At 51.7% G+C, this 11,171-nt stretch overlaps 6 protein-coding genes across 6 annotated transcripts; 1 reads left to right on the top strand and 5 right to left on the bottom strand.

The window, feature by feature from the left end:
* Nucleotides 1-879: 879 nt before the first annotated feature.
* BO97DRAFT_419348 (uncharacterized protein) lies at nt 880-2,491 on the top strand (the record flags this gene model as incomplete). The annotated part of the gene is made up of 6 exons (XM_025696557.1): nt 880-1,083; nt 1,151-1,252; nt 1,312-1,530; nt 1,586-2,116; nt 2,214-2,346; nt 2,457-2,491. 6 exons carry the CDS (start codon nt 880-882, stop codon nt 2,489-2,491), a joined length of 1,224 nt encoding a protein of 407 aa, XP_025545679.1.
* Nucleotides 2,492-2,651: 160 nt separating this feature from the next.
* Nucleotides 2,652-3,529, bottom strand: BO97DRAFT_474220 (uncharacterized protein). The gene has a single exon (XM_025700305.1). It carries the CDS (start codon nt 3,266-3,268, stop codon nt 2,780-2,782), a length of 489 nt encoding a protein of 162 aa, XP_025545678.1. The 5' UTR covers nt 3,269-3,529; the 3' UTR covers nt 2,652-2,779.
* Nucleotides 3,530-4,371: 842 nt separating this feature from the next.
* Nucleotides 4,372-4,888, bottom strand: BO97DRAFT_447481 (uncharacterized protein; the record flags this gene model as incomplete). The annotated part of the gene is made up of 2 exons (XM_025698789.1): nt 4,740-4,888; nt 4,372-4,680 (listed from the first exon to the last, which is right to left on the bottom strand). The coding sequence occupies exons 1-2, from the start codon at nt 4,881-4,883 to the stop codon at nt 4,372-4,374; spliced, it is 453 nt and encodes a 150-aa protein (XP_025545677.1). The 5' UTR covers nt 4,884-4,888.
* Nucleotides 4,889-5,861: 973 nt separating this feature from the next.
* BO97DRAFT_474219 (NAD(P)-binding protein) lies at nt 5,862-7,153 on the bottom strand (the record flags this gene model as incomplete). The annotated part of the gene is made up of 5 exons (XM_025700304.1): nt 5,862-5,966; nt 6,016-6,501; nt 6,555-6,856; nt 6,938-7,018; nt 7,054-7,153. The coding sequence occupies 5 exons, from the start codon at nt 7,151-7,153 to the stop codon at nt 5,901-5,903; spliced, it is 1,035 nt and encodes a 344-aa protein (XP_025545676.1). The 3' UTR covers nt 5,862-5,900.
* Nucleotides 7,154-8,168: 1,015 nt separating this feature from the next.
* On the bottom strand, nt 8,169-9,774 carry BO97DRAFT_439096 (F-box domain-containing protein; the record flags this gene model as incomplete). Its single annotated transcript, XM_025697953.1, has 4 exons — nt 8,169-8,855; nt 8,930-9,322; nt 9,375-9,615; nt 9,767-9,774. 4 exons carry the CDS (start codon nt 9,772-9,774, stop codon nt 8,169-8,171), a joined length of 1,329 nt encoding a protein of 442 aa, XP_025545675.1.
* Nucleotides 9,775-9,968: 194 nt separating this feature from the next.
* BO97DRAFT_449508 (CoA-dependent acyltransferase) lies at nt 9,969-10,838 on the bottom strand (the record flags this gene model as incomplete). The annotated part of the gene is made up of 1 exon (XM_025698874.1): nt 9,969-10,838. Exon 1 carries the CDS (start codon nt 10,731-10,733, stop codon nt 9,969-9,971), a length of 765 nt encoding a protein of 254 aa, XP_025545674.1. The 5' UTR covers nt 10,734-10,838.
* Nucleotides 10,839-11,171: the final 333 nt, after the last annotated feature.

Genomic DNA, 11,171 nt, shown 5'->3' with positions numbered 1-11,171 from the left:
TTAGCCTGTTGCCCTAACTGGAGGCACCATTGCTTTTGTGAAAATAATCAGAGACAGTGGGTGTCAGAGATCAATGTAGGCTTGGCATTCAGATCACGCTGCTGATACACTAGGAAGTTCCTTTATCTCATTCGTGCCTTTCTGCGTAAATAAAATGACAGCTTGGCCTCATTAGAGTGGTGTTACAGGGACAGCCCGTTAAATATGGGTGTCTCGCGGTCGCTCCGCAAGGTCTCACTCACCCGTCAAGCCCAAACTTCAATATTGGCTGGCTATGAAAGCAGTGACAGAATAACTAGGGCCCTCTCAAAAGACCGTTTTCCAGAACATCACAAGAACGCGACCGAGAAGAAAACATCCAGGCAAGCTACGAGGTAGGTGACTGGAAGCGAAGGCTCGGGGCCTGGATGATAGGGACGGTACGGAGGCCCCATCCTTATCCCGAACCAATGGGAGTGCCCAGTTACGCTTAGCCCACCGCAGCGCGCGCCCCGCTCTTAAGCCGAACCCCGCTTCCCGACTCGAGACTGTACCTATGTAAACCTTCCACGTTGTCACCTTCTGCAACTTTCAGCGGGAAAGAAGTTCATCTTGCTGAAAAGAGAGACGTGTAACGTGGGAGCTGAAGCGGAAAGAGATTTGCTGCATTTTGATACTATGCTCGTAGTCCCGAACAAAAATAGCCGTAGCATTGCTCCTCCGGATCATGGCAAAGGCCAAGAAAATGCGCCCACTGAGCCGGCAGTCAAAGTCACTTACGAAATATGTCTCGCACAGTCGATAAATGTCCGAAGATTCTAGGTCAAAGTCTTTGGCATTAGATGATAACCGGCTTGAATCTCATCTTTCTGACTGTGCTGACCTTCCATGTCTTTCATGATGAGTTTCTTTGATCCTACCTCGTGTATGGAGTTACAGATCGAACTAGACAAGCGTGAGCCGACATATACGAACAACGATTGCGTGTCGGGCCACCTGATCCTCAATCTAGACTCCCCAGTCGACATATCGCAGATCACCGTTACCCTGTTGGGACGGTCTATTTCGAGAATGGAAGGCTCAAGCCACACGGAATGTCACCAGGTATATTTTCAAAATTACCTGTGGCGTGCCAGTGAAATGCAGGCTGACCAGACCTAAGCTTATTCAGGAGGCACAGCAGATATTTCCCCCATGCGGGCAGCTGGATCAAGATACCTCGAGGTTCCGGACCCTAGGGCCTAAGCAGTACACATTTCCATTCTCCGTAGCAGTACGTGCTCATTGAATGACTACTGTGATACCGTTAGTGACTAAAGTTTCCCTTGCCAGTTTCCCACGGTATCGGGATGCTACAAAGCACACTCGACCAAGTCTTTGGAGAAACATTCCCAAACCGAGCCCGCGCCATCCGTCCGAGGGCAAGAGATGCCCCATTTGCTCCGCCGCCTTCCTCCCTGCACGGGTGATCGGTCCGCCCCCGCCGAGATTGCATATGCCGTCGAAGCCAACATCCATATCAGCGGCTTCCTGAAGCAGTCCATCAAGCAGGTTGCGTGACATGCACATCTCGCAAGATGCCCCTCTTGCTGACACAACGAAGCAGTCCCGCCAAATATTCTTCTGCCCCATATCCAGCCCCCTGCCCCCAAGGCAGTCTCTCGCGCGACACCGCGCCGTCATCATCCGCTGCCATCAGAGCAGCAACGCAACCACCGCGCAAGAGGCGACGGCGGCGATAGCCACAACGTATCATGTCAGCATCGAACTCATGTGTGGCGCATATCTCCACCTCGGCCAGCGACTTCCCATCAGAGTGCAAATTACCAAGGTCAATGCCGCGGATCATGACCTCATCCTGAACGATTTTCAGGCGATGATCGTCGAAGAAACGGAGGTGCGGACCGCGGGCCAGGTCCGGGTCCAGCGTCTCTCGCGTATCTTGCGGACAGTGAGCAATCTGCGCATGTTCGTGTGTCTGGCGGAAACCCCCGTCGGGACGGCGGTCAATATACCGGATGATTTCTGGGGCGGGCAACTCCTCCCGACGGCTATCACGCCGACGTTCGAGACGTGCAATGTGCGGCGCAGTCATATGCTTGAGGTTCGGCTGGGGTTCAACAGCCGGCCGTCGAAGGTGAGTTCTGCCCAAGTTAGAAAGTCCTCTCCTGCAGAAGGGAAACCGATACGAGGACATTGGGAACCGTTCTCTGATTGCATCATGATTTGCGCAGGTCCAGACGAGAATCCTCGAAGTTCACTTCCCGGTTCATATCGTGGCCACCGAGCCTGCGCCCATCCCGAGTTCGGTTCCGCGATTCTCTGACAAACAGCAGGACAACATCGGGGATTGCATTCCATGGGAAGGTATGACGCAATGACTTATCTATAGATCCAATATATATATGACTTGATCACGCATTGCTGAAAATAACACGTCCTTCAATTGTAATATAAACTCCGCTGATATCTTCTAGCGACCAAATATCTGGATAGTAGAAAGGTTGACTAACTATTGCTGTTGATCGCGGTCGCTCAAATCTTGTGCTTAATTTCTTAGTAAGTAGGTTTCTGGGAACGATCTTAGTCTTGCTTGTCATGATATCTTATCGCTTGAATACATGCATGACTGCCTTGCAATGGAACAACACTCAGAGGTATTTAGGAGCTGCGTTTGATTCTATACGGCCATGGATCACGAACACGACCACAACCTAATGGATCAGAAACCCCCAAGTTGAGCATTACGAAGCATTTTCCATATACGTCCGTTGAAGTGACGCTGCCCACATTCATATCTCTAACACAAAATAGCCATCACCAAAATGCCAACTAAACCCACCGCGGACTTTGTTGTATGGGTCACAGCACCCGCCCCTCCCGTGGCCGACGCCGTCGCAGCAATCCCGGACTTTGTAGTTGAGGACTTCGAGTCCTTAGTGCTCTTGGAGCTCGAACTCGATATTGCTTTTGTTGGAGTGGGGAAGGAAGTGGCGGTCGCGGTGGAATTGACGTCGCCGGTGCACCAGACATCTGCCCAGGCGACGCCGCCCTTGTACAGACAATCGGTTAGATCCTGCACCGATTGCCCCACAGCAAGAGCGTAGAGTGCGCAGTCGTTATCGTAGGGTCTCACCCCGGCGGGAAGCGCGCACGAGTCGAAAATGGTCGAGTAGTTGGCTTGGTTGGGCACACCACAGGCGGCGTCATGGACTGGGAGTTCGTATTGATAGGAGGTTCCACAAGCTGTGGAGGTAGCGGCGACGCCGGTTGTTGCGGTGGTGACCATCGTTGGCGTGATATGGGATTTGGCTGGAGGAGGTATAGAAACTGAGATCCAACTATTCGAAGGATGGAGAGGGCGAGATAGTTCTTGCTAGGATTATCTTGTGGAAGAACTTTAGCCCTGGGCGTATAAATTCGGTCTGTCTCCTGTGCCAGGATGTTTGTGGGGCTATATAACGAGCGGTTATCCGGGCTTTCGGCCGCCTATTTTTAGCCGGCATAAGGCCACCGTTCTGGCTTAAGGTACGCCGTTTCGAGGGAGTTGAGGTTCCTCTGCTCGCCGTATGAGAGGGTGTGGGCTGCACAGCCCTGCCACAGATATAGGCGGCCCACTGCCTGGTAGCACCTTGCTAACATGCAATGACGGGGCCCTCGGATTCCGGTTATGTGTGAACTGGAGACTTCTCACACGAATGGAACGGGAAAAGTTAAGCCAGCTCCATTCTTCTCTGTGCTAAGCATGAGACATTGATCCCGATGACTCTAATAATCATTTACCAGAATCCTACCCTCTACACTTCCCGTACCCTCTCTATATGGCAAACAAGCCAATTCGGTCTCACTCACACCCCAGCATAATTTTTATAGGACGTGGACCAGATACTCGAGTCGAGGGAAGACCCTAGTTCAATGCAAAACAACAGTCAGCACTTCTCTGGCCGATGCAAGTTATAATACGGTCACCAAGATCTATACAGGTTAGATCGCTACGAGAGCGTAATCTGACGATGTAGGTAATCTTGACTATGCCACACGCAGCGGCTCTGTCGGTGATGATACCCAACCAGTCAGTAAGAAGAATGAGAAGATAAAAAGCAGTCTTATAAAGATATCAATGGTTTCCTCGGCAGTAGATACTTACAGTGGTCCAAGTCCCAAAAGCGCACACGCGGCCACCCGCTGCTTTACGGACAACTGTGTATGCCAGATAATAGGAATGGGAATGGTGGCAAGGACCAAATTGATGAAAATATTCCATACTACACTTGCACAAATCAGCGAGACATGCTAGATGGTGTATCTCATTTATTCAAACGAACCCGAGAAAAACAGGGAGAAAGCGGTTTGTATCCTGGGGTCCCAGCATTTATGCGGAATCCACGGTTCCTATATAGCACGCGGTGGAGTGCACTGCACGAAGCTAAAGATATAATCAATTCCATAAATGGTATATGTTAGGCTTATAATGAGCCAGAGTAGCCACCTCGTTCGGCGGCTGTTGGGTCCGAGGATGCGCCGGATCTGCAGTGCGACCGACGTCTTGCTGGTCGCAAACCCCAGAACCCCGAATGTTTGAGCAATCCACTCATATTTGACCACCTGGAGTTGTTGCGTCGTGGTCAAGTAGTACACATGGCGGGCAGCCCCGATGACAGCCAAGTGTTGGGCAAAGGCGACCATGATGATGAACAGAAGCTAGGGATGTAGTGAACGATGGCATTGGTGGCAAAAATGGATCCGTGTAGCCAATCTACTATTGTAAATGCCATGATATAATCATCAACTCCAAAGCCCTTGACCAGGCGTCGCCCATAAAGGCGAAGCGCGAGGGCTGTGACTGCCATGATAGCCGGACCCCGATCTAGGTCACCGTCAGGGGGCGGTTCGGTGGTGGCCATACCAGTGCCCGACTATTGCAAGACCATGACGATTAAGAAATGTTGAAAGTGAGATTCAGCAGGAAGGGGGTGGATAGGGTCATATAACCGGCAGAACTGAGTGCATGTAGCATAGCGAAACTTGGCTCCAATGTCCGTCTCGGGGGCTGAACGAGTGATCATCGCAGCCGGCCCGTGGTTAGGGCTGCCGACAGACGCATGTCAGATTTTAGCTTCGGCTCCTTTCTAGACAATCCATCCTCAACCGATTCCCAGAACAAGGCATGTAGAGTACCTTCCACTTTCTGATTCCGAAGCCTGTTTGCAGATCAGATAGTATTGTGGCGGTCTTATTTGTTTTTTGTGCATCCCAGATTGAAGAATATCTTCGTCGGTAGTTCTAGAGAAACTTGGCAAACAATAGTAAATATGGTCAGCGTACATGTACATATCACAAGTGTATAGTTCGGAAGCTGACATGAGGTTGGTGTAATTCTCGTCGGTTTGGTTTCTGAAAGGTCCTTCCACCGAATGTATCGTAGCCAATCGAGTCAGAATGGCATTCCAGCATTCCAAATCATGGTAATTGACGAATTAGCTAGGCAAGGGGCTTGGCCAGTTGTTGGCTGACCTACCCCTCACGGATCGTCGTTTCCTGCATTGTTGGTGGCTGTGGTTTCTTGGCGAACAGGAAAAAGTTGAATGAACCAAGTACCTCGGGGACAAGGTCTTTTGGGGGATCTTGGTAGCACTTGAGCACTACAAGAAGAATGGATCTGCCAGCCACGGCGGGCTTGAACAAGCCTTGTTCTTTGCAGGATTTGGATGCACGAGCCGTTCCGCGAAGGTTGGGTCCACAGAGGTGTCAGGTAGCTAGTTATGTTTGAGCGATATTCTATCACCATTGATCGATGTGAAACTACAGGAGAATCGCATCGCCCGTCACGAGGCAATGCATGGGTAGCGATCCAGGCTAGCTCAAATATACAAATCCTGTTTGGGGCCTCTGAGCATTTATTCTGCCAGAAATCAAACTAGCTACCACAGAAGAATCGGCTTGATCGTCCTTCCACTCTTCATATTCCGGATCGCCTCCTCAAAGTTCTCCGCCGGATAAAGTCCAACAACCTTATGCAAGGGTAAGAGCCCCGACTTTACCAAACCCAATCATCTTCGGCACGAACTCTCGGTGAACCACATCCCCCTCCACGACACCCATGAACACTTTTCCCGCCACCATGAACTCGTGGATCGGGATAATGACAGTCGCCGTTTCGGGCGCTGCCCCCAGCTGCACAATCTTGCCCTTGTTGACCGTCATATCAACCGCCTCGGCCACCAGCTCCAGCACCCCTGTAGTCTCCAGCGTGACATCGACCCCAAGCCCACCGGTGAGCGCACGCACAGCCTGCGTGACGAGGCTGAGATCTGCATCGGGGTCAATCCGAACCACATGCGTTGCTCCCAGCTCGAGGGCCAGCTTGAGACGGGCCTCGTTCCGGGCGATCCCGATAATCGTCTGACAACCAGCGATGCGCGCGCCCATCACGGCACTCAAGCCCACCCCTCCCAATCCAAGCACCGCGACCGTATCATCACGCCGTGCGCCCGCCGCATTGAGAACCGCTCCTGCTCCCGTCTGGATCCCGCATTCAGCGGGGCCAGCAGCTGCAACTCCTCCTCCTTCTCGACCATGCCCGCCACATTGATCACCGCGGACTCTTGCACGATCGTCCAACTAGCGAAACTCGATTGTCCAAAGAATCGGCCGAAGATGTCTGGTTCGCGTGTTTGTGGTGTTGTTGCTCCCTCCTCCCAGAAGACGCGGTCCGTGCACGTCGACTCGAAGTTGATGGGGTCGAAATTGTGGCAGTGGGCGGGGTGGCCACGGCGACAGCACCGGCATGTCTGGCAAGAGGAGAAAGACATGAGGGCTGGGTCGCCGACGTGTGCTGTAGTGACACCGGGTCCGACCTGTCGGACGTATCCCGCTCCTATATGAGAAGGCGGTCTGTCAGGATCGTGTTCAAGTACACCCGTGAAGACATGTAACGTAGGGGGACCACGGGTAATACCTTCGTGGCCCATCACCCGCGGATAATGCACGCCGTGGCCACTTTCCAGCCCGGCGAAATGCAGGTCAGCTTGGCAGACGCCTGAGCAATGACCTCGACCAGCAGCTCATGCTCACGGATGGGTCGCAGAGCAACGTCGCGCAGCTTCCAGCCTCCATCCTTGGAAGGACCGTAAGAGACTAGAGCTCGCCCGGTGGTGAGTTGAATGTCAACCATGGTAAATATTTTTGGGGGCTTACGCAGGTCTTCGCATGGTCTTAACAGATATATGCTCGTGTCAGCTCACTGCCGACTCAACATCCCGAGAATCGTTGCGCAAATCATAGAGTCTCAGGGGTGGTCGGCATGCCGATTTCGAGACCGAGGCGTTTTGAGACATCCGGATTTCCGAACGCTGAGGGTGGAAGCAAGCCACCTGGTGATCTTTGCTGTGGATCTCGATTGCGGTTTTATTGAGACACGGATATAAAGATTTTATCTCGGGTTAATCGGTCGCGCCCAAGACCCACTCCGCCGAGCTTGCGGAAACCTCGCCACCTGAAAGATCCCGTGTATGTATGCCACTCTGCTTCGCCTATGATATAATGGAGTGTCGATCATCATAGCCTATCTCCATCAGAGAGATCATCCGTACATCGGTATGCGCCGCCACTGCGAGTGACAAGAAGGATCCCGCGAGCCTTTGTCTAGTGCACCTGCGCTGCGATAACATTGGGAAGTCGTCTTTGCGGTCAGATCCCGTGTCAAATAGCTCACAAGACACGGTCATAAATGTGAGAGGAAAGACAGAGGACAAAGCCATATACCAGGGAGGCATGATGTATTCATGCCTGAGGCAGCATTACTCGGGGTCAGGTTTTTGGAGACACGTGATAGCTATCTTCTGGTTGCCCCAGGCGCCAAGGCCCACATCATGGGGGTTTTGATGACAGCGTTGCATCGCTCGGCTGACAGAATGTCAAGACACTGATCTAGCCGATTGTTTGCTCCAAAGGATTTTGGCTCCTGTCAGGTGCTCACCGTGGACTTGTTCCGTACACAATGTCTGGACTCCAGCAAGTCAATCCAGAAGATAGGCCATCAAAATCCCCAGGATTTGCTTTCTTGATTTAGGAAAGAGATCATGCCATTTTGGATTCACTGACGCAACGAGGAAGAAGCTCATTCCTAGCATATATATTGGCTGACGTCCTGGGCAAGCTGCCCGCAAGACGTCTCTACGGCAGCGCCTTTAATCCAGCACCTCGAGCCGCTGCCCAATTTTCTCCAGCAGCTCCTCCAACGCCTGCTGATCCTCCTCCATGCAATCCACGCCATCACCCTCATAGGACGGCTCCTCGTCGTCGGTGTCATAGATCGTGGTATTCATATACGGTGTCGGCCCGAATCCGTCGCAGAAGACCATGTAACTTTCGTCATGCATCCCAACCGTGATCTCCGTCTCGCGCTCAAAGGGCGTCATGTCCTCCGCCCACCACGGCTCCGAGCGCCCGTAGCTGAAATGACGCAGGTGGGGAAGCCTCACCTGAAAGGCCCGGAAGTAGTGGTGCCAGCGCTTGTCGTATGTCGCGAAGTGTTTATTGCCCAGCCCAGCTTTGTGGGTATATCGGCCGGGTTCCAGGCAGGCCCGGTCGTTGTTGTAGACGGAGACCTCGAAGAGGATAGGGGTGTCGTCGAGGTAGAGCTCGGTCAGGGTTCTGCTGTGCGAGAGGATCCACTCGAGTTGGGAGTCGTGAACGAATGCGTATTTACCCAGGGCGAGCGTCTTCAGGCGCGGGAGGTGGACCTCACGCAGCTCCAGCTTGGGGTAGAAGCCGAAGTAGTTGCTGGAATAGATGGTGAGGTGTTCGAGGGTCGCGGCCGCCGGGGCCAGCCAGAAGGAGGGAAGCTCGGGAAAGAATTTGTGCGGTTCGTTTTGCTGAGATTTGGGTCAGAGCCTGAGGAAGCGATGCGAGAAGCCAAGGGCAAGAAGAAAGAATGAGAGCGTCTCACCTCAAGATCGTTTTCCCCGTTTCCTTCGTCATGTTCATTCGTGATATTCAGCCGCAGTGCGTGCAGACTGCCTAAAATCTTGGTGAGATTCCGGACCACCTCCGGGCCCGTCGGGTTGATGTTCTGGAGGTTGCACAGGGCGAGCTCCTTGACAGGCTCGTCAAGGGACGCCAACGCCAAGATAAATTCACTCATCACGCAGGAGCGGAACGCAGCATTCTGATGGGCGTCATTCCAGGTATCTTCGACATAACAGCCCTGATGAAAGCGAAGCACGATGCTTCGTAGACGGGGGAGCTCCTTCAGGCGCGGGACGAGCTTCATGAATCTGCGTAACTGGAGAATCTGCTTGTCGCGAATGCTTTGATTGATATATCTTTCTTGCGTATAATACTATGTCAATGAGTACAGGGTTCAGGGTGAATGGGAGGGACAGGGCATTTACACCGGCCCAAGCGCTGACATCCAGATACAGCCTGTCCACCAGTCGTGCCCGGGTCTCGTCCTCGAGAATCGCCTGGAATCTTTCTCGACTCTCTTTCCGGGGGTACACGGTCACCACCTTGAGCAGCTCTTTTTGACTGATTGCGCCGATGTAGCGATTGGTGAGGGAAAGTTCGCAAAGCGAGGACAGGTCCGTGAAATAAAGTACGCGGTGAATGATCTCTGGCGGCAGAGACGCCAGGCTGGGGATGGTCATTGTGAGGTTGTTGATGTTTGGTACATGTGATGGCCTGTGGGGTGTGGAGGCTTTACACATTTTTAATCGTTGGTGGCTCCTATTCCTCGACAATGAGTCAACCTGCCCTGTATTATTCACCAAAAGGAGGAACAAACCTTGACATCACCGGCCCAGGTCATCTCAACTCCAGTGGCCAGATAGGGTTAGCATCAGACAACCAATTATCACCACTTCGAGCTATTTGGGGTCCAACTCAAGAACGCGGTTCATCCATGGCAGAGTAAAAACTATTTTGATTCAACTAATGAGCACAAACGTCTCAATTGCACAGTACATCAATGAATACTTAGAAAGAGATCAGACATCGCCGGAAACAGTCTCGATCAAATTTTTGCGCGCCAACTCTCGCACAGAGAGAGGCTTCAACCCCGCGCGCAGACAAGCGTCATCTAGGGCTTGTCGTAGCACGTGTCGCAACCGCGTCTGCTTCTCAAGATCAAGCATGTTATCCAGAGCAACGCATAGCACCCGACTCAGCTCATTCATCAAAGCAGGGGAGAGGAGATCCGTGTCATACCCGAGCCGCAGCGACACACCCTGCTCGTCGTCGGTGAAGCGCCACTCGAACAGGAGGGCAAAGATGGCGCCGTTGGGAGATACTGGGAGCGGCACCAGTCCCTCAGTGTCTGGGAGCCGCTGGCTATCCTTCACACCCCGGTATTCCCAAAAGGTGACGGCGTAGTCAAACAGGGCCTCGTGGCCGGAGGGAAACGGGAGTCCCAACAGGGCCAACAACGCATGCCACGGGACCGCGTGCGCGACAGCAGCCTGAGCCGTCGTCCCCACTGCCTGCAGCAGACGTTCAACTATCCGTGTTGGTTCTGAAGAATTTGGCAAGGTGAAGCGAAGAGGAAGCGGTTCAAGATGAAGCCCGATCGTGTCTGCGCCTGCTTCATTGGGGCGGTTGATGTATGGGCATCCGAGTAAGACGACTCGAATATCGGCCAGCGTTTGCAACGTAATCGCCACAATAGCCAGGGCAAAATATCGCGGGGAGACGTGGTGATCAGCATAAGTGTCCAGGAGCCTCTGTGCTGATGTACTGGAGATTGTGGGTTGCATGGAGCTTCCACGGTAAGAACGGATTCGCTGTGTGGCTAGAGGACGTGGCACCTCAATGCCCCGTCAAATGGTCATTCCAATAAGCTTGCAACTTTTTCGGTGTTGGTACCGGGAATGACCACGGTTGCTCGTCAAAGTACTCGTGCGTCACAGCGGATAATCGTCTACCGCAATACTTTAATCATTTATATTTACTAATTAGAAAAATTAGGTATAATAAATAGATTATTAACTATAAATTAATTAATAATATATATATCTTTTTTATATAAATAATATATAAAGTATAATATATTTTTAATTATAATATAATTATATTTTTTATATTTAGCTTATTTATTTTTTTATTTTATTTATTTTATTTATTTTATTTATTTTATTTATTTTATTTATTTTATTTATTTTATTTATTTTATTTATTTTATTTATTTTATTTAT

Source organism: Aspergillus homomorphus (genome assembly GCF_003184865.1).
Source record: "Aspergillus homomorphus CBS 101889 unplaced genomic scaffold BO97scaffold_117, whole genome shotgun sequence".
Classification (NCBI taxonomy): domain Eukaryota; kingdom Fungi; phylum Ascomycota; class Eurotiomycetes; order Eurotiales; family Aspergillaceae; genus Aspergillus; species Aspergillus homomorphus.
This window is presented reverse-complemented; position numbering and strand designations above follow the sequence as displayed.